At 43.6% G+C, this 23,115-nt stretch overlaps 1 protein-coding gene across 1 annotated transcript in view; it reads right to left on the reverse strand.

Annotated features, from left to right (window-relative positions):
- The window catches only part of grk3 (G protein-coupled receptor kinase 3), a 244,025-nt gene that overhangs the window by 83,397 nt on the left and 137,513 nt on the right, over positions 1 to 23,115 (reverse strand). Inside the window, exons 3-5 of the mRNA XM_068005936.1 lie at positions 23,015 to 23,088; positions 3,622 to 3,723; positions 1,458 to 1,532 (exon numbers count right to left, since the gene is read on the reverse strand). Of these exons, the coding sequence (XP_067862037.1) occupies positions 1,458 to 1,532; positions 3,622 to 3,723; positions 23,015 to 23,088 (251 nt within the window). The remainder of the gene's footprint in view (positions 1 to 1,457; positions 1,533 to 3,621; positions 3,724 to 23,014; positions 23,089 to 23,115) is intronic.

Genomic DNA, 23,115 nt, shown 5'->3' on the forward strand with positions numbered 1-23,115 from the left:
TCAATGCATTTGAATGGTGAGGTAAACAACAAGATGCCGTTTTCGCGAAGCTAACAGACAGCAAATTTCGGATTTTCGCGTTTAACTGCGCATCTGCCCCTCGTCTGACGTTGCTGTGGGATTTGTGCATAAATAACAGTGAGCACCATTAGCCTCACCGTTACTTTAACAGCAAATTCTGGGCCATTGATTTCAGTCTTGAAAATTTCAATTGCCTCAGCATCCAAAGCCTTTGGGGGAGAGAGATCCCAATTTCCATTACCCTTTGTGTAAAAAAGTGCTTCCTGATTTCACTCTTGAATGGCTCTAATTATGCCCCCTTGTTCTGGATTCCCCCGTCAGAGGAAATAGTTTCTCTGTAACAACCTATCAAATCCCTTTAACATTTTAAACACCTTGATTAGATCACCCTCAACCTTCTAAATTCAAGGGAATACAAGTCGTGTTTATGCAACCTGTCTTTATAACTGAACCCTTTAAGCTCTGGTATAATTCTGATGAATCTACGCTGTACCCCCTCCAAGGCCATTACATCTTTCTTGAGGTGCAGTGCCCAAAGCAGAACGCAGTATTTCAGATGGGGTCTGACCAAGGCTCTGTACAACTAAGGCATCACTTCCTTCTCTTTTTCTGGCCCCGTACACACAGATGACAGCATAAGAATGCACTGCAACTGAATGTCTGGCATCCTCCTCCACTAAAACCTGTATGTAACTAGTGAAGCCCACTGGATACCCATACAGGGAGCACACAATGAAATATCCCTGGGGGGAAAAAGGAGAGATTCCAGATGGATTGCAGCTTTAAAAGCTGGCATTAAGTTTGTCTCAGCTCAAAACAGCTAGACAGCATAGAAGCACGAAGATAGATGGAAAAATACATAGAAAGTATTTGCAGCAAATTCAAATGAATCCGATCATTTTAAAAGCAAAGACCCAACATAATGGAAGAGCCCCCTTGAAGAATCTGTTTTATACGGGAACTAGGCGTCTGAAGTGCTACTCAGACACTCCAATTGCATTAGTGCCCAGCCCAATCGGGACCTTAATAAGCCCAGAGCATACAACGTGTGTAATTTCTCAGTGCTGTAAGTGCTTTCAGATTGCACTGGGCATCGGGTGTCGAGCTGGCCTCAGCACCTCATAATGCCAGGCACCAGTCAGTGCCTAATGGGCAGTAGGACTATAGGTACCAAATATCACATTTCTAAGTCCCAATGTTAGGGTGACAGTGTAAAAACTGCACCCTAGATCTGCAGGTCATTAAACCCTGTCTTAAGGATGACATACACAACATATTTTACAGTAGTTAGAATAAAATATCAGAAGTCATGTCAGGATGGTTAGCAGAGGAACTACTGAATGTATGTTAAAGCACAGAGGCCCACATGGCTCCCATAGGCTGTCTTTTGCTTTTAGGCAGATGTGCCATTTAAACCTTTTCTAATCAGGACCTACCTGGAAGAGACTGGGCGGCACCTGCTTCTTGGCCAAATGGGTCTGCACGTGATCCACAGCTCGCTTGGAGAAAGGCTGCAACAGACAAGTAGTGAGTCTACATTAGCATCTCGCTCATACTAGTGCATCTAAAAACCCGATGAATATAAAAAAGATCTTCTGACATCCATGCTTCTAGCACTAACTTAACTGTATGTCTCATTGTTACCACTATTTACCCTCTCAAGCTCGTTCAAAATTTCAAATACTTCTATTAGTTTCCCCTTAACCTACTCTGCTCCAGATGATAAATTCTTAGCTTGTCAACTATACCCTCTCATTCCTGGTATTATTCTAGTAAATCTACAATGCACCTCTTTGGCTCCAATTTTCTATAATTGCATGCCCAAAAACTTTAAACAGCACTTCAACTGCAGCCTAACCAATATCTTGTAAAGATTCGCCAACACTTCCTTGCTTTTGTATTCAATCACTATGTAGAAAACCCTGGCCTTGAAATTGGGCCGCGACCTTTCTTGGGAGTGTGGCGGGGAGATGGGGGTGGGGGCATATTTCACGCCTTAATGGTGAGTCCAGATATTGGGCTCATTTTAATGCTCCCCATGAAGTCTAAAGAGCCCGCCGGTAAAGTGGACTGCAAGTTTGGGCCACTGCCCTCAGGTAAGTGTTGTCGGGGATTGGGGTCTGTGATGGGGATCAGGGTGGGGGGCATGGGTCGGGGATCAGGGTGGGGGGCATGGGTCGAGGATCGGGGTGGGGGGCATGGGTCGAGGATCGGGGTGGGGGGCATGGGTCGAGGATCGGGGTGGGGGGCATGGGTCGGGGCATAGGTCAGTGTCGAGGATCACGGGGATCGATTTGGGAGCAGAGTGGAGATAGGGGCCGCGAGCAGTGGCGATGAGGGTGTGGGTCAGGACCGATGATCGGGTCCTTTAATGTGGGGTTGGGAGGAGCACTCCTTGTAGACATTTAGCTACAATGAACAGCATTTTCCACATAGCTGCCTAGTCAGCTTGGCCAGTCTTGAGAATTTGCAGAGAGAGAATATAATCAAATTAGGGGTCTGCCAAACTAGAATATAGGAGACCATAGGATGATATAAAGAGGTTCTGGGGTAAAGAAGAATGAACATAGGGGCATTTACCACAGAGATAGTAGCAACTGCCACATCAGCTGCAGATAAAAACTCCATCACATTGTCAGTGACTTTCAAATTGACTTCAGCCTTTACTTTTTATGCCTCAGACTTATTCTACGCACACAGCACTATTGTCCTATAGAGAGTGTACCCTGGAGTGCCATCTCATGCAGCGTAATGTCAATTTTGCCCATAAAACAGAGGGTTGAGAGCTGGGCTGCTTCATCAGTTGCCAGCATCAATTCTTCAAATTGGTGTTCTTTTTCACTTCACCTTTGCCTGACAATCCTTTCTCTCCTCCTCTTCTTCAGCTTTGCCAAACCCTACCAATGGGCTGTTACGCCTTTTGAGCCTTTCTAAAAGCTATAAGAATTTTGCCCTCCCCATGCAGCCGCTTCCGTTTAAATGGCTGCATTCTTTAGCTTTCACCTGTGCTGCAATTTTCTGGTTCCGCCTTATGCTAGCACCCTGTACAAGGCTAAAGCTGCAATAATTATGGAACCAAGGTGACCACAGAAAATTGCTGTAGTCAACAATAACTTGCATTGATATATCGCCTTTAACATAGAAAAATGCTCCAAGGTGCTTCAGAATGGGGGTCAGACCTAAAGAAGAATAATAAGGGAACTAGGGGAGATAGCCAAAGTTCTTGTTGAACAGGTAGGTTTCAAGGAGGATTTTGAAGGTAGGCCAAGATGCAGCAAGACAAAGGGGATTAAAGCAAGAATTCCAAGGTGTGGCGGGGGGAGGGAGGGGGGAAAGATGGGTGAAAGCAGTGCCATCAATGGTACAGCTGTCGGCACACTACACTTCTGGCTAGTATTTGCACTAGTTCCGAACCAATCTAGATTGAACTTCACAGGGACCCGCCCATGTCTAGTATAAATGCAGTTACTGACTCCCCATGTATAAATGAGGAATTACATACCCCGCACGTGATACAAATGCAGAATTCAGACCCTTGTGTAAGGTCCTAAATATAACGTTTACAAAATCTGTACTTTTTAAAAATAAAAGCAAACTCACATGTGAACAGGACAGTAGTTCTTTCATTATGTATTTGTCGTAGATTTGTCGACTTCTACATAAACGATCTTCTTCAGAGTCCAGCTTTTCATAGTCTTTTATCTGCAATGGAAAAATATTAATAATTATCATAATAATGTCTTGTAAACGGAACATTATTCTAATCTTAGATACAATTTATTTTTTATTCCATGTGAGTATTCTCACAGGAATAATGCAGGTTGTGTTACATTTCACAAAATAACTAGCAATTTAAAGCAGCTCCAATTTTGGTCATCTTTCTATTGCTGTTTTATCAGTCCTTTCGGGTGGAAACTCTGGACATTTTACATAAACTGAACAAATCTTTACAGTAGTGGTACTTCACGCCATGAGTGCTGGGACCCAATCAACTAATTAACCAGTACAGAATGGGACAGAGGCCAGGTTGCAGCAGAGGAAAGATCAAATTGAGAGACAACAGAGTCTGAACTGAGGGAAAGCAAAGCCTAGGCTGAAAAAGAGAACAGCCCCAGCAGACACTAGAAAGCACTCCTCATACAGCCCAGTAACAACCTGTAGCAACGTAACAATCGTCAACAATAACAAATTGAAATATACTCACTTGTAACCTGAACCCAACATTTGGGGTAAATTTTCATCCTCACCGACTGGGCAGCAATCTGGCGGGCTGGATCTTTTGCCCATTGTAGAATTTGCCTGATTTTCATTCCATTGATTTCAATGGAATAAAAATCAGGCGGGTTCGACAATGTGTGATCTGCTCTAGCAGATTACAATGCGCACGGTGAAGGTGAAAATTTCTGCAGCTCTTGGCACACCTACCTGACAATGCACATGGGCTGTCTTCACGGAGTCCAGGTAGTCAGATGCAGAGCTGTGCCATCTGCTGCATGGAATCCAGCAAGTAACACACAAAATAGGGCTGGCAAAACCACTGACAGTAACAGTCAGCTGCAGCCTCACATCTGCCTCTGCTTCTTTCCTGGCATAAGGTGATTGCGAAGGGAGTGCCCATGTTTGCCAGTCCAGGGCACCATCTAAATAAATCAGCTCTGCTCTATCAGTTAACTACAGATTTTGGTTTGTGTCTCCACATTGGGTTTCTTTTCACTTCTATCTCTTCTTCCCTTTCAGCCTTGACTAAAGCTGCCAGCATTTTGCGAAGCTTTTTTAGCTTTTTCAAATGATATAAGAATTGGTGAACCCCTAATCTGCCACTTCTCTTTAAGTGTTCGCATCCATTAAAATTTCACTTAAAATGTAATTTACCAATCCAAACACCAAGTTACCACCTGATACACGTTCAAAGCTGCACCTGGGGCTATGAAATGCCTCGAGTCCTTTCAATGGCGGCACAAACTTTTGTCCACAGCATAAATGAATCATGGGAGTTGCCACGAACATTCAGGCACACAATTCTGGTTCGGCAACCACCTGTATATTGATGGATTGGTAACTCTTTCTGTACCTGAATGGCACTACGTTTGGGCAGGTATGGCCACGAGTGGTGTCAACTATATCCTGCACTTGTGGGAACATTACCAAATGAAATAGAGGTCTCTTTCTTGGACCTGGCAAACAATGAAGTCAGTTTGCTGTTTGACACAATTATATAATGATGGTTAGGAGATGTGACAGATCTGCTGCACTTGCCTGGAAGGAACATGCCGCATAAAAGTTCAAAGCAGCTGTAACTTTGGCAGCTACTGACAGAGTCATCTCTGTGCTGGAAGTGGTCTCCAAATCTGGCTGTGCAGAGTGCAATGATGGCTTCCTTCAGGAATCAGTTGGCTCCATCACGTTTTTTCAGACAAATCCAGATAAGAAACCCTGACCCTGTGTAAGTGAGTTGCAGCATAAGGACATGTCCAAATGCATCTCACCTGTTGGATATACCTCCTCTCATCCTCTTCCTCCAGAACTTGCAGATAGAAGTATCCTCATAGGAATACCCATAGATGACTGCTAATGAGCTCTCTAACAACTACAATCAATGACAAAAGATGTGATACGGCTCTAAGTAGCTATCAGGAAGGTTCCAACAAGTTTCAATAACTTCCTTTGTTCAAAAAGACCCCTATAATACAGAAACAATCAATAGCTTCGACATACAGCAATAACAGCAGGGGGAACAGACCTCCCTAATAGCATTAATCTTATACAGGCAATGGGTTTATTAGGTGCTGCTAATGCCACCTGATCACATTATGAGTAAGACCCTTCATTAACAACGTTGTTAGCTCTAATGAGCCTTATATACTGTCAGCGTGTAGGCTCCAAGATGCATTCTGGCATGCTATGCACATTGCACATGTAGTAGGCCTGAGGCTTGCCTTTGATTATTCGGGGAACCAGCACCTGATAAGCATCAGAACTTTGGGTGCCATCATATTATTGACCCCTATATGTCCTAAATTGGTATCACCATGTATCACGCTCAGTATCATTGTGTATCATGCTCAGTAATATTGTGTATCACGTGCAGATTCACTATACATCACACCCAGTTTCTCTCTATATCACTCAGCATCACTATGTGTCTTAGTTACTATCATTGTACATTGTACTCAGCATTTAAGTATCACTGTATGTCATTGTTTTTTTCTTATTCATTCATGGGGTGTGGGAGTCACTGGCAAGGCCAGCATTTATTGCCCATCCCTAATTGCCCTTGAGAAGGTGGTGGTGAGCCACCTTCTTGAACTGCTGCAGTCCGTTTGGTGAAGGTTCTCCCACAGTGCTGTTAGGTAGAGAGTTCCAGGATTTTGACCTAGCGACGATGAAGGAACGGCGATATATTTCCAAGTCAGGGTGGTGTGCAACTTGAAGGGGAACATGCAGGTGGTGTTGTTCTTATGCGCCTGCTGCCCTTGTCCTTCTAGATGGTAGAGGTCGCGGGTTTGGGAGGTGCTGTCGAAGAAGCCTTGCCGAGTGCTGCAGTGCATCTTGTAGATGGTACACACTGAAACCACGGTGCACCAGTGGTGGAGGGGGTGAACATTTAGGGTGGTGGATGGGGTGCCAATCAAACGGGCTGCTTTGTCCTGGATGGTGTCGAGCTTCTTGAGTGTTGTTGGAGCTGCACTCATCCAGGCAAGTGGAGAGTATTCCATCACACTCCTGACTTGTGCCTTGTAGATGGTGGAAAGTCTTTGGGGAGTCAGGAGGTGAGTCACTCGCCGCAGAATACCCAGCCTCTGACCTGCTCTTGTAGCCACAGTATTTATGTGGCTGGTCCAGTTAAGTTTCTGGTCAATGGTGACCTCAGGATGTTGATAGTGGGGGATTCATTCTGTGTCACTGCCTATCAAGATTAGTAAGAGTGTCGGGCTGATAATGCTCCTGTACTCCAGTAGCACTGTTCCACTACAGGCATCGGCTTGCCAAATTAACTGGGCAGACGTCTAAGGCCTGCTGTACTCCAATTGCGCAGAGTGGCAATAACGCACTAGTAAAGCAGTTGTAGCCACAAGTCATGAGCAAACCTCAATGAAGCCTCAGATTTCATGCAAAAATACTTAAAATAGCACCTAGCATCATAAAGCTGTATATTTTCAATGTTTACAGTACATTTTTAGAGTAACGTGGTGTTTTCTCAGATTTTTTCTATATTTTTGATATTTCAATTTTTCATATTTATTTCAGACAAATTTTGAGGGCCCAATTTATTTGTGCTGCTTCAAGTGCCTCAGAGTATTTCATGGATTAGTTTGATTCAAAACGAATGAAAGATGCCAGAGATCGGCAGGCCTCAGAACAAGTTCAGAATTGCACTTCTAATGATTACGGACAACTACCTCAGTTTCCTGTTTGTCAGCAGGGTGCCAGGGACAGGTCTTTTGTCATCTGCATCAAGCAACATAGAGACGACAATTCTCTCAATGTTATGCTTGTCGGTTATTGTCAGCTGTCTGATCCATCATCCAACATGGCCAACGTTTTCATCTCCTTTCCCACTGAATAGCATGACACAGCTATCCGTTGTCACAGCACTGCTGCACATCCCAAAGTATAAAAGGCCAATGCTGGGCTGTCATATGCCTAATCTGAAGCCCATTCTGTGTGTCAATAAGTGATCACAGTTGTGTTGCAATGGTTTGATGTGTGAAGCCCTTGGAAAGTATCAGTTTGGCAAGATTTCCCAATGTAAGTTGCAGCTTGTATATGTGCCCTGCTGAAGTATGGGTATGCATCACATGTAATCAAAGGTTGCGAGCAAGCTTGATATAGGTGAGTAATACGTACAAGACAGGTTGAAAATACATACAAGACACTTTGTGAAATGCAATCTTGCACCAATGGTACATGATACTATTGGGTAGCCTTTGCCAGGTTACTTATAGTACACCATTTTCTCCTGTATCTGCTCCTGGGTTACACAAATATGTATGCAGCATACAGCCCGCCCGCCACCTTCTGCTAGGCATGGTGCCCTGCGGTTTTGTGAGGAGGGTGTCCTAGTGTGCCCTTCTTGCATTTACCTCATGTTACAGCACATCCACTTTGCCAGCCATCAAGCAGGGATCAGACTGTGCGACTTCATCTATGACTACAGACTCTGCTTAGTCCTTTAACACAGGGTTGCTCCTTGTCTGTCATTCCCCTATCCCACAACTTTTTTGCTGTTTTGCAGCCTCTAAGCAAGGCTGACAAATATTTATTAAAGTTAAAAAGAAAATCAAAACACATTGAAAGATTTATCTCCCTAATGCAGCCCATTTACCTTTAACTACTTACTTAATTCTCTCATTAGCCCTACTAATGCACTTGCAATGCGTTGTGCACTAAGCCATGAAAGTACACAGAATTAGATCAGTTATTTGCCCCGCAGATAAGACCAGCACTTGATGCACAGTATTCCAGACTCTGCTGCACCAGAACATTATCAGTCCTCATATATGACGTTCAGCATCACTGTGCATCACACTCGGTATTATCATCAATCAGATTCAGCATCACTGTGCATCACACTCGGTATTATCATCAATCAGATTCAGCATCACTGTGCATCACACTCGGTATTATCATCAATCAGATTCAGCATCACTGTGCATCACACTCGGTATTATCATCAATCAGATTCAGCATCACTGTGCATCACACTCGGTATTATCATCAATCAGATTCAGCATCACTGTGCATCACACTCAGTATTATCATCAATCAGATTCAGCATCACTGTGCATCACACTCAGTATTATCATCAATCAGATTCAGCATCACTGTGTATCACACTCAGTATTATCATCAATCAGATTCAGCATCACTGTGCATCACACTCGGTATTATCATCAATCAGATTCAGCATCACTGTGTATCACACTCAGTATTATCATCAATCAGATTCAGCATCACCGTGCATCACACTCGGTATTATCATCAATCAGATTCAGCATCACTGTGCATCACACTCGGTATTATCATCAATCAGATTCAGTATCACTGTGTATCATGCTCAGTATCAATGTATATAAACTCACTCCACCTGGAAAATAAATCGTGTGCCTTCAACATCTGTATCCCCCTTGAGGCATTCCTGAACTTAAGGAGGCTGATAATGCAAACCCAGCCACGGGACTACTGCTTCTGGGCGCTGCATGGGACCGTAGTGAAACAAGCTGATCTGCAATCATGCAAGATAAGCTCATTAATATTTTAGCTTGGCACCTCCAGCACACAGTGCATTATGTTCTGGTAATTTAGAAAGGCTGGAGGAATGGATTTCAGGAACAGCAGCTCTTAAAGTTCTGCTGCTCTCTTTAAATTGTCCTACAAATGAAGAGAGGGTGAACTGGCAGCATCACCTCATACTCTCCCCCCCGGCCTACAATATTACGCAGGGACAGTACCGGAGACACCACTATGAACGCTTGCACCATACACTATTAGGATTCATAAAATTTGTGATCTTTAATACTGTACTGTGTGCTAACAGTTCTTTTGCCAGGAGGTGGATTAAGATAGTTGGTAAGAAATGCAGTTGTAATCAAGAGTCCTCATGTAATACTGAAGGCGATGCTTTATTTTAGGGTACTGAGCACATGAAAATGACTGCTCTGTCATGCAGTTAACTGAAAGTGCCTTATCACTTTGGCTGATAGACCAGTTGTTGCAGCAGACATGACTTTTGGTTCTAGGTCAGGGTCACGTTCTGAGATGTTGTGTGTCTTCTGCAGTCTGCTTCATGGTAAGCCCATTTTACAGAGCAAAACTGTAAAATTCAGCATACTATAATAACTTTGGACACCTTTGCCAGATGATACTGGAGCACCACCAATCAGCCTTTGCTCTACGACGCCAATGGGCTGCTCCACCAAGACTCTGGTAGGAGCAGGTGTCTGATTATATTGCTTATCACCTCTGGCTGCAGTGGATAGCCCTTGGTCCCCTAGCAGCCATTCAAATAATGGCAGAATCTTGGACTGGTGTAAAATGAATGATCATAGCAACAGCTATGATTTGATGTTAAACGTGCATGATTTGGCATCTGTGGTCACAAATCAGCTGATAGAGAAGGACCCTTTTCTGTTCATGAAAAGGGTGGAATTGGGAGTAAGCACCCATATGGCTAAGAGTGTCATCAATAATTCCTTGCAATTTCGGGAATCCAGCAAGACAGCACAAGTGCTGGCCTCTTGCATGTTACTGCCTGTTTTCTATCAGGAGTTTGATGAATTGAGAAGCTTCAGCAAAAAAGGCACCCGTCATCTGCATGATGCAACTGTGCTTAGCAGCTTAGAATATTTATCAGGCTTAAGGACTAATTTTCCTGAGCAGATACTGTCCCGGAGCAATCAGAAGTATACTGTGCCCAGGGGAAGGAATTTACATGTGAATCAGCATATAGAGGGTGGACTTTGGGTGCACTTGGAGGCGCTTATTTGGTGAATGGCACACAGCTGATATGAAGTCCGGGTGAAATTTGGGCATTGAAGGCAGGAGGCTGATTAAAGGGGCATGGTGCCATAGGAGTTCCATTCAATACATTGCTGGTCATCAATGGTTTTGTGGCCCTGAAGTTCCTGGAAGTAGGTAAGTGAAGATCATAGTTGGTCTCCATGGAAGTGCTGCTGCAGGCTGTCAAGCAACGGAGGGCCATGCTGTATCCTCCCAAGGGGAGGAAAGTGTCAAAAACAGCAGAATGGAATGCGAGGCAGAGCAACTGAACACGGGTATTATCATACAGTGCTCGGGGATGCAGTGCCGAAAAAGATTCACTAACCAAATCAGAAGAGGCAAAGAAGGTCAATGGCTGGCTATATTTTTTGCCAAAGAAAAGGTGATTGGTGTGTGTTCTTCAGTGTATTCTGCCCAAGTCAGTATTCTTTTGCACAGATTTTGAAAACCTCCTGTTTTCGTTTTTCTACATCTTCCTTGACTACTCATTTCCCCCAGCTTAAGCATGCCCACTGCTTACCGCTCCAAAGCTTGCGTGTCACCTCATCCGCAGGATCCACTTCTCTGTCTAATCAGCTCCATATTTCTGCCAATGGCCTTTGTAACTGTATCGGACCACAACTGACGGCTGCGCAACACCATGGGATGGGGGGAAGCCTCCATCAGGCACCTCAACTCATTTGAGAAGCGACCATTTCTATGCAAAGGTTACGCAGCCTGGAGGAAGCTGGAGGTATGAAGGAGGGTTAGTTCTGACACGGGGTTTGTATCACAAGACTCCTTCCAGAACACTGCAATATTACATCCTGTCAGAGAAACTGTCACCATGTGATGAGCTTACTTATGAAAATTAGGTACTCCCATTCTCAGTTCCTTTTTATAACACATCCTTTTTGTGTCTATGCAGGATCTTCTCAGGCTTCCAGAGATGGCTCTTCCTGAACTTTCCAGAAAGCAGCACCATGAGAAGTAGTAGCAGCAGCAGTACACCTAGCACCCCATCACAGCACATACCTTATCCACGCATCTGCTCAAATACACCCTCCCTGAAAAGTATAGAAAGGCATCAAAAGGGGAGCACCGATGGTGAGTCACAAAGCATGGGTGGACAGGAACAGAAGTGGGAGCAGCAGCAGATAAAGGAAGAGGAGCAGGGAGCCCCATACCAAAGTGTATGGTAATCCTTCCCCCACCACCCCACCAGATCTCTGTGGCCCAGCTATCTGAGCACAGCAGTTTGTTGGAATCACTGGTGGATCTGCCCAGAAGTTTCCAACAATTTACGGCACACTGGGCATGGTTACTGATGAGCTGGCCCAAAAGGGGAGAGCATGGTAATATGGGGCCCTCAAACAGGGCTGGGATGGAGAATTCTGCTTTTTCTGGGATGGAGAATTCTGCTTTTTCTCAAGATGCATTTCCACGCTACTCTTCCGTTCAACCCCATGACTGCCTAAGAGCCTGAAGGCAAGCTGGGCCAGGCTCTCCTGACAGCAGCAGAGACCATCCGGGGTCCGTGCTCAAAGGCCACTTTGTTCATAGCACCGTGTAATAGAGACACATCTTAGCCCTCTTCCTAGTCTCCTGTCAGTGGAAGTTCACTTAGAAAGGGCACTAAAATAGGCAGCCGCGTTGCTATGAGAGATGCGTTGTGGTGATAAGTAATAGACAGTCACTGAAACAACTTTTTGCAATAAATCACTTTTGGAACTCTATCATTGTTCTGGTTGTACATTTTTAACATAGGTGAACAGGGAAAGCAAGTGTGGGTGTGTATGTTGATGGTTTGGGAATAGGAGGAAGATGCAGATTTGACAATGGGGATTCTCTATTCTGTATTCGATGTAGGACGGAGCTATGGTATGGACAGGTGAAAGGAGGATTCCTGCCATTTTGTAGGGAACTAGTTGGTGGTGGCTCTGTAGAGGACCGGACAAACTTCTTCAGCAGCTGTCAAGGGGCTTTGTGGTTGGTGCTCCCCGTCCACCTCCAAATAAGCCATCTTCAAAAGGCGGAAATCCGCACTACTGAACACGGCCTCCTTCAGTAACTCAAAAAAAATTAACCACATTTTGCAGTAAGTACTGAGGCAGCAAAAACATTTTTAATTCAAAAAGCTTCTCAACAATATTAACCTGTCCCTTTGAGACAGCAGGTCTTTCTGGATAAAGTCTACACCTGGCTCTATTTACAGGAAATCTGGTGTCATTCCAAGTGGATTTAGGCAAGATTGGAGCTTGTGAGAGAGTTTGTGAGGCTATGGAATGCACTGCCAGAGTTAGTGATTGAAACACAGACAACATCAACATTTAACAGGTTAGATGAGAGGTTGAAGGAACATAAGAACATAAGAAATAGGAGCAGGAGTAGGCCAATCGGCCCCTAGAGCCTGCTCCGCCATTCAATAAGATCATGGCTGATCTGATCCTAAACTCAAATCTAAATTCATGTCCAATTTTCTGCCCGCTCCCCGTAACCCCTAATTCCCTTTACTTCTAGGAAACTGTCTATTTCTGTTTTAAATTTATTTAATGATGTAGCTTCCACAGCTTCCTGGGGCAGCAAATTCCACAGACCTACTACCCTCTGAGTGAAGAAGTTTCTCCTCATCTCAGTTTTGAAAGAGCAGCCCCTTATTCTAAGATTATGCCCCCTAGTTCTAGTTTCACCCATCCTTGGGAACATCCTTACCGCATCCACCTGATCAAGCCCCTTCACAATCTTATATGTTTCAATAAGATCGCCTCTCATTCTTCTGAACTCCAATGAGTAGAGTCCCAATCTACTCAACCTCTCCTCATATGTCCACCCCCTCATCCCCGGGATTAACCGAGTGAACCTTCTTTGTACTGCCTCGAGAGCAAGTATGTCTTTTCTTAAGTATGGACACCAAAACTGTATGCAATATTCCAGGTGCGGTCTCACCAATACCTTATATAACTGCAGCAATACCTCCCTGTTTTTATATTCTATCCCCCGAGCAATAAAAGTCAACATTCCGTTGGCCTTCTTGATCACCTGCTGCACCTGCATACTAACTTTTTGATTTTCTTGCACTAGGACCCCCAGATCCCTTTGTACTGCAGAAAGGGGAATAAAGGGATAAGGAAACTGAGCAGGCATATTGGATTAAGAATACTGTTCATGTGGAGAATAAACACAAACACAGATTGATTGGGCCGAACAATCCCCTATTTCAGTGTTGAAATTTCTGTGTAATTCAGCATAATTACTAGTTTTCACATCATATTCAGGGCTGTTTTTGAATTGCCATCTTTTTTGGGGCTGTGTCAGCTTTTTTTGAAGTTGGATAACTTTTGCTAGTTTTCTAAGTTGTCATGTCTGGAGCTGAGACCAAACAGCTGGGAGCCAATGACTGAAAGCTGAGGCCTGATATTTTTGAGACAGGATTTTGGAGTCTAGAATGCAGGAGTTGACTTGGTATTATTACAAGACAAGGGCCAAACGTTTGAATTTTGTAAAATGTAGTAAGTGAGTTCCTCATCCTGGCATTCTCCACTTCCCCATTGCTCACAGCTTTAATGACCAAATTGTGGATCCCTGCTCCTGAAATAAAAACCAACCCTAATTAAAAATGCAAACCTTGGCCTGGAGGACTTTTATTGCATGTATACCCAAAATGAACCTATGAGGGCAGGATCAACACAGGCAAGAAATAAGGTAATTTGCTCCAAAAATAACAGAGAGCCGAACAGGACTCACCATTGTTTAAGTGCAAATGGAAGAGCAACTTTCAGCGAGCACGTATGAGCCGTCAAACACACAAATCAGTAAGTTGCTCTACCAGATTCCCTGTTCACCTGAAAGCTGCGCGGGAAGGACAGCTCGCTGGTGAAACGAATGGACCAGCGTGAAGTTGCTACACTGCCCAGCTAGAAACAAACTAATCTACACAGACAAAGGTACGCTGGGTTTTTTAGGTCTAAACTAACATTTAATGGCGTGGTAAGTCTTAATGACTGCCAAACAACCTCTCTGGCATTGAAAATTAACTTTTAAAAATGTGGAATCTCATTCCTTCTGATTTTAATTGTTGGAGATTTTTAAGAAAAAATGTTTTTAATTTCTATTTTTTTTACTTTTTATTTCTGTCTCTTATCTCTGTCTTTTAATTCAATATATGTTACCCTCTCTTTATTCCCCTTCTCTGACTGATTTTATATTGAATTAACTGTTGTAGCTTGCACTTCCTGGTTCTGACTCGGTCAAGGATGCTTCAGTCTGATTGGTCGAGGGGGCGAACAGATCCTTGCCCCGCTCACACAGCTCACAGATGCCCGGGATAGGACACTGCACTTTCTGCAACTCACCATTAAAGGAAGTTCCCGCACTAAAGCCCGTGGATCATTTGTGGGCAAGTTTAAATCTAATGAGCGGCGGGCGCCGTTCGGTTGCCGCTCAGAGCAAAATCCAGGCCATTAACTTTCCTTCTAATATGAACACAGAAACTTTGGAGAATAAGTCATTTCTGAATCAATGGAACGGTCCTTTTAAGTGTTGATACCACTGCCTTGTCAGGTGGCAGCAGCAATCATTCTCTGCCATGGAAACCAGTTAAAAAAACTGATGTAATTGAGAAACAGTGTCCACAAGAGGCCCTGGAGGCTCTGTTGTGACCTAGATCTGCCAATAGATTATGAGGGGGCCAACCCATCTCGAGGATAATACACAGCCCCTACAACACGGAGAGGTAGAATATTGTGCTGTTGAGCAACAGTATGCTTTTCCAAACTCAAAATGAGCAGTTTATATACATTGATCTTTCTACTTGTTATGTGTAACCTCAAATGCTCTTGACCCCTGATGGTACATTGAGCAAAGAGTCAGTAAACAAGTGAGCCTCGCTTTACTAATCATTAGAGTACTGCTTTTGGAACGAGTTTATCCTTTTTTTAAAATGTATTTTTGGTAAAGGATTTTCATTGCATGTCAATATGAAAATACAAACATTAGATAAAAATAATTTTTAAAAATCCATAATAAACAGCAGATTTAAGCCATGATGTTTAACAACTTACCTTTAAATATGTAAGAACACCTCAGAGTGCTTTACAAAGGGTCAATGAACTGGAAGTAAAAGGGATTTGGGATGGCGGGGGGAGGGGGAGACTAAAGTCACAGTCAAAAGATAGGTTTTTAAGGAGGCTTTTGAAGGCAGATAGTGAGAGACATAGTGAAGCAAAATGGTGTTAGGAAAGATTTCAAGGGAACAGGGATGCAAGTGGTGGAAACATCAGCCTCTGATGGTGGAGTGGAGAATAAGCAGTAATCCAGGGTCAGAGAAGAGAGTATATGAAACGAGATGTACAGCTGGAAAAGATTTGGTAAAATGGGACAAGCCCTTGGATGGATTTTTAGGCAAAGACACGAATCTTGAAATCAATTCGCTGAGACAAGTAGGAAATCTAATAGAACAGTTACATATCTAATAGCTCATAATGGTGCCTTAATGAGTAAGAAATAAAAGGGAATAAAAGAAAGAACATAAGAAAATCCAGATCAAAGAAAGGCCTTTGAGGTCAAGTTGGGCGAGGCCAAGCTCACTCCATCCAGAATCCAGGTATGATTGTTTTATCATGAGCTTCCCTCCACACCAATATGTGGGGGTGTGTGGTGAGAGGAGGGGAGATAATAGGAAGGGAGGGGGAGAGGCCGGGGAAGGGAATGGCAAGTTGAGGGCTGCCTTGCAGTTCCCTTGTTAACATAGAGTATACACGTCTACTGAAGCTCTTACACATTCTGTGCGAGAGCTTCATTAGGCATGCATATGCTATGTTAACCAGTATGCATGACTAATGAAGTCCTGATTTTCTGGCCCTCTTTTTCCCATTTAGCACCAGCAGGACCGTTCCTGCTGATTGGAAAATCTACCCTTCAGTCACAAAAGTTCTATCTCCTTTGCTTGTTCTCCAGCAAAAGGAAAGGAATGCTATTTGGAGGCACGGTTCCATGGAGTAAGTCTAAGGACCCTATTAAAATAGAACCAATTAACAGATCTATTAGCCCTATAGTTTTATTTAAAAAAAACTATTCCTTTGGGGAAGCGTCTGGGCTTCACTTGTCAATTAATTAAAATCAGGAGCTCACTTGTTGGGTGTTAATTGTATGATTTATCAATTAGTGTCCTAGGAGGAGTGTTTGCTAGTGCTGTTGGGGAGGGTTTAAACTAAAGTGGCAGGGGGTTGGGAACCTGAGCAGGGAGAGAGAGGAAAGCGTAACAGGAAGGGACAGAAGGTATGGAGTAATAGGTAAAGTGTTAAAAAAGGAAAAAGCAGGAACTAGGCGTCACAAAACAGATTTGAAAGTTCTTTATCTGAATGCACGTAGCATTCGTAATAAAATGGACGAGTTAACGGCACAAATAACTACGTATGGGTATGATCTTGTGGCCATTACAGAAACATGGCTGCAGGGTGACAACGACTGGGAATTAAATATGCCAGGGTATTTAACAATCAGGAAGGACAGGCAGGAAGGAAGGGGAGGTGGGGTGGCTATGTTAATAAAGGAAGGAATCACTGTAATACAGAGAAATGATATTGGGACAAAGCATCAAGATAATGAAACAGTTTGGGTGGAGATAAGGAATAATAAGGGAAAAAAACATTAGTGGGCGTAGTATATAGGCCTCCTAATAGTTGCAACTCTGCTGGAAGAAGTATTAATCAGGAAATAGTCGGGGCATGTAATAAGGGAACAGCCATAATTATGGGGGATTTAAATTATCATATTAACTGGACAAATCAAATTGGGCAGAGCAGCCTTGAGGACGAGTTCATTGAGTGCATCAGGGATGGATTTCTTGAGCAGTATGTAACTGATCCTACAAGGGGGCAGGCAACCTTGGACCTGGTCCTGTGTAATGAGTCAGGATTAATTAATAATGTCCTAGTTAAGGATCCCCTTGGAACGAGCGACCACAACATGGTTGAATTCCATATCCAATTAGAGGGTGAGAAGGTTGATTCTCAAACAAGCGTACTGAGCTTGAATAAAGGAGACTATGATGGTATGAGAGCGGAATTGATTAAAGTGGACTGGGAAAATAGATTAAAGGGTAAGACGGTACATGAGCAGTGGTGTTCATTTAGGGAGTTATTTTACAACTTTCAAAATAAATATATTCCACTGAGGAAAAAAGGGTGTAAAAGAAATGACAGCCATCCGTGGCTAAGTAAAGAAATCAAGGATAGTATCCGACTAAAAGCAAGGACATATAAGGTAGCCAAACTTAGTGGGAGGATAGAAGATTGGGAATTCTTCAAAAGACAGCAAAAAGTAACTAAAGGATTGATTAAGAAAGGGAAGTTAGATTATGAAAAGAAATTAGCAAAAAATATAAAAACAGATAGCAAGAGTTTCTATAGTTATATAAAAAGAAAAAGGGTGGCTAAGGCAAACATAGGTCCCTTAGAGGATGAGACCGGGAAATTAATGGTGGGAAACATGGAGATGGCAAAAATGCTGAACAAATATTTTGTTTCAGTCTTTACAGTAGAGGACGCTAAGAATATCCCAACACTGGACAAACAGGGGACTCTCGGGGGGGAGGAGCTAAATACGATTAAAATCACTCAGGAGATGGTACTCAGTAAAATAATGGGACTCAAGGCGGATAAATCCCCTGGACCTGATGGCTTCCATCCTAGGGTCTTGAGGGAAGTGGCAGTAGGGATTGTGGATGCTTTGGTGATAGTTTTCCAAAATTCCCTGGACTCAGGAGAGGTCCCGGCAGATTGGAAAACTGCTAATGTAACACCGTTATTTAAAAAGGGTAGTAGGCAGAAGGCTGGAAATTATAGGCCAGTTAGCTTAACATCTGTGGTGGGTAAAATTTTGGAGTCTATTATTAAGGAGACGGTAACGGAACATTTAGATAAGCATAATTTAATAGGACAAAGTCAGCATGGCTTTATGAAGGGGAAGTCATGTCTGACAAATTTGCTTGAGTTCTTCGAGGATATAACGTATAGGGTGGATAAAGGGGAACCAGTGGACATAGTGTATTTAGACTTCCAGAAGGCATTCGACAAGGTGCCACATAAAAGATTATTACTTAAGATAAAAAATCACGGGATTGGGGGTAATATTCTGGCATGGGTGGAGGATTGGTTATCGAACAGGAAGCAGAGAGTTGGGATAAATGGTTCATTTTCGGACTGGCAACCAGTAACCAGTGGTGTTCCACAGGGGTCGGTGCTGGGTCCCCAACTCTTTACAATCTATATTAACGATTTGGAGGAGGGGACCGAGTGCAACATATCAAAATTTGCAGATGATACAAAGATGGGAGGGAAAGTAGAGAGTGAGGAGGACATAAAAAACCTGCAAGGGGATATAGACAGGCTGGGTGAGTGGGCGGAGATTTGGCAGATGCAATATAATATTGGAAAATGTGAGGTTATGCACTTTGGCAGGAAAAATCAGAGAGCAAGTTATTTTCTTAATGGCGAGAGACTGGAAAGTACTGCAGTACAAAGGGATCTGGGGGTCCTAGTGCAAGAAAATCAAAAAGTTAGTATGCAGGTGCAGCAGGTAATCAAGAAAGCCAACGGAATGTTGGCTTTTATTGCTAGGGGGATAGAATATAAAAACAGGGAGGTATTGCTGCAGTTATATAAGGTATTGGTGAGACCGCACCTGGAATACTGCATACAGTTTTGGTCTCCATACTTAAGAAAAGACATACTTGCTCTCGAGGCAGTACAAAGAAGGTTCACTCGGTTAATCCCGGGGATGAGGGGGCGGACATATGAGGAGAGGTTGAGTAGATTGGGACTCTACTCATTGGAGTTCAGAAGAATGAGAGGCGATCTTATTGAAACATATAAGATTGTGAAGGGTCTTGATCGGGTGGATGCAGTAAGGATGTTCCCAAAGATGGGTGAAACTAGAACTAGGGGGCATAATCTTAGAATAAGGGGCTGCTCTTTCAAAACTGAGATGAGGAGAAACTTCTTCACTCAGAGGGTGGTGGGTCTGTGGAATTTGCTGCCCCAGGAAGCTGTGGAAGCTACATCATTAGATAAATTTAAAACAGAAATAGACAGTTTCCTCGAAGTAAAGGGAATTAGGGGTTATGGGGAGCGGGCAGGAAATTGGACATGAAGCTGAGTTCGGATCGGTCAATGCCCTGTGGGTGGCGGAGAGGGCCCAGGGGCTGTGTGGCCGGGTCCTGCTCCGACTTCTTGTGTTCTTTAGATTTGTGGTTGGGATCAGATCAGCCATGATCTTATTGAATGGCAGAGCAGGCTCGAGGGGCCGATTGGCCTACTCCTGCTCCAATTTCTTATGTTCTTATGTTCTAACTGTATTCAGGTGGTGGGTATCAATTGGGGACTCTCTTGTGTCCTTTTTATAGGAGAGCTTAGCTAGGGGATGGTGTGTGTGTAAGGGGAATCTCTGCGCATAAAGGCTTGGAAGCAACTAACGACCAGGCTCTAGTAATCTATCTTTCACCACAGGCTATCCAGTTGTAACATTGGGGACTGCACATCCCACACTAGGGCAGCACAGGGGTTTTCTTCCCTCCATTTCCTGAAGTGCTGACTCTTGCTGGGCTGTGAGTCCTACGGTACCTCACCCAAGTGCCTACTATATAAGGGCATGTTAGCAGGCTATTCTACCATGTAGAGCATCACAGCTGAGTCTGATTCTGATTCTGATTCTGTTCTCACCTGACAAACACAAAGCGCACTTCCTAACCCAGGGACACTATGGCCAATTGTAGCACCCCTTGTACTGCACTGGTACAGATCAGCTAACTCCGCACAATCAGGGATCAAATTTAGCACCTTTTAGTTTGTATGTCTTGGCGCTACACCAAGTAATGCCAATGGGGGTGTACCTTCCAAGTGTAGTTAATTAACACCCCCTCTGCAATCACTCAGAGTTTATGCTATGTATAGCTGAGTCATAGAGACCAGGAAGGTCTGGCTGCAATTCAGTTCTGCATTGAGTTAGCCGATCTAAGTCAAAGTTAAGGCACTACAATTGACATCATCCTCAAGCTGGGGAGTACAAAATGTCTCTGCATTCTCTAATTGTTATCCAGCCAGAAATTTGTATGTGTGATGCTACGTGCAGTCAAATTTCTTGCCAACATTCACTATCTATGCTCACACGAGTTATTTAGGCACTGTACTGAAGGGTCACTGACATCCATGTAACCGCAGGGGTCAGCATCAATGTCCATAGAACCCCACCCTGGCAGGGGTCAGCACCTCCAGAGTGGGGGGTGGGGGGGAGAAAATTAGAGAAAAAAGTATTAATCATCTTTTCTGCATTATTTAAACATGAACTCGAATCAAATCAGCTTGATTGCGTATTAAACGCGTGGTGGTAATGGTGAAGAGAGAATCACTGATGAAATTTCACTGCACGAAAAGGAAAAGTAGGAGTCTGTTGGCAATTCAGGTGGCCACAGAGTACGGGATTGCTGCGTAGTTGGCATTTGTGCCCAGATAGCGTGATAAAGGCTGTACAAGAACTGCTTTTCAGGTCAGGTTGTCTATAGTAAATTGCACAGCAGTTCCTGAAAGCACACAAAAACAAGATGTTCTTGAGAAAATATATGTAAAAGCTCTGTCTTTTAAAGAAGTGCTCTGTAGGAAGACAATCTGGAAAAGAAATAACAGGCTTGCTGCCACTGATGGATTTTCTCTGGTTTGGTCTGAGCCATTCAGATAAGAAGATCCCAGGTTCTGTGCTGTTATCTGAGCACTGATCTCTTAGTGCTTCAGGTTAGCAAGGAGAAAATCAGCCAGGGTTCCCACAATATTCAGTGACTCATGCCGCAATGTGCACAAGTGTAGACATCCAGCAAGGTCAGCACCGGGCTCATCTCTGATGATCAGACCTTGTCAGATTTTTATTTTAAATTTCAATGAATTCTTTGTGCTCATCAAGGCGAGAGGTATTAGTGTGGAGGAATGGACCACTTTTCATTTCAGGTACCCAGCATCACTATCAATCACTCCCAGGTAAGGTACGACACAGATAGATGCAGAGTAAATCGCCCTTTACTGTGTCCCAACAATATACCTCAGCACCAGCCTCAGACCAGCACGACCTATTACTCCACTTCCCATTTCAGATTCCTGGTGGCATTTCTGAGTGCCGTCGCCTAATGAGTGCCAAATCAAGATGCACGTTGAAAGTTAGACTGAGACTGCCCAAACTTACTTCACACAGGATCCTCACAGCCAACACAAAGCGGACATTTTCATAAGGACATAAGAGCATAAGAAATAGGAGCAGGCGTAGGCCATAGGGCCCCTTGAACCTGCTCCGCCATTCAATAAGATCATGGCTGATCTTCTACCTCAACTTCACTTTCCCGCCCGATCCCCATATCCCTTGATTCCCTTAATGTCCAAAAATCTATCGATCTCAGTCTTGAATATACTCAACAACTGAGCATCCACAGCTCTCCAAAGATTCACAACCCTTTGAGTGAAGAGACTTTTCCTCATCTCGATCCCATCAATCTGGCCTGGACGTGAACCGAGGTCACAGAGACAAGAAGCCAAGTCCTTGAAGGTTCGCAACCAGTGCCGAGAGACTATAGCAAAAGCAGATAAAGTATTGGGAAGTATAGCATGGACGATCCGATATAAAACAAAAAACATCATCGTATCTTTGTAAAGAACTTTGCTAAGCCTCACCTGGAATACTGCGTCCAGTTCTGGTTCCCTCATTTGGTGGGAGATATAGGGGCTCTGGGAAACGTTCAGAGGATGGTCACTCGATTAATACCTCGTTTAAAAATCCTTGGTTATCACTATAGGCTTAGAGAGTTGATTCTTTTACTCTAGAAAAGTGTAGACTTTGGGATGATTTGATTGAAATATTTAAAATGATGGAGACTAGACTGTGTCCACATGGGTAGATTATTTGCATTCGATAGGTTAGGGATCATGAGGAGACATGCGTATAGGTTATGTAAGAGTAGAGCTATCTCCTGGAACTCGTTTTTGATCGCCTTCTGGGGTCAGAGAGGAATTTCCCCTGAAATTTTTGCCTCTCCTAGGAGATTACAAGTCTGGTGCTGAGTAGGGAACATTGAGGGCCACGAAGTTTAGTTGCAACAGGACTAAATGGGACAGGCTTGATGGGTCTTTTTCTGTCCGTCTTCTTCAGATGTTCTAACCTAATGCACCGCCCAGTCCCCCACTCAACATATTCCTACTTTCAGTAGGAAACATTTCATCAAACATGGCACTGAAACTCACTGTCAAAAAAAAACACGCGCTAAAACTTCGGGCAGATGCTCAAGATCTGATTGCATAACATAGTCTGCAGATTACTGGCATGTGTGCAACCTGACTTGGGTGCATTTGCTCGGCTGATCTTGCCAGATGCCATACAACAGAGCCCGAGAGAGATGAAACTCGTTGGGACAACAGCCTGGTCATGCTCTTTGATGACTGCTATTTTGTCCTAAGATATTTTAAAAAAATATATCTCTTACCTCTTCATAAAACTTCAGCTGGGGAACAGCTTCATCAATTTCATTCAGACAAAAATCTTTAAACAGCAAAAATCCTGAAAAACAAAACACAAAATATATTG

This window comes from Heptranchias perlo, chromosome 25 (genome assembly GCF_035084215.1).
Source record: "Heptranchias perlo isolate sHepPer1 chromosome 25, sHepPer1.hap1, whole genome shotgun sequence".
NCBI classification, from domain to species: domain Eukaryota; kingdom Metazoa; phylum Chordata; class Chondrichthyes; order Hexanchiformes; family Hexanchidae; genus Heptranchias; species Heptranchias perlo.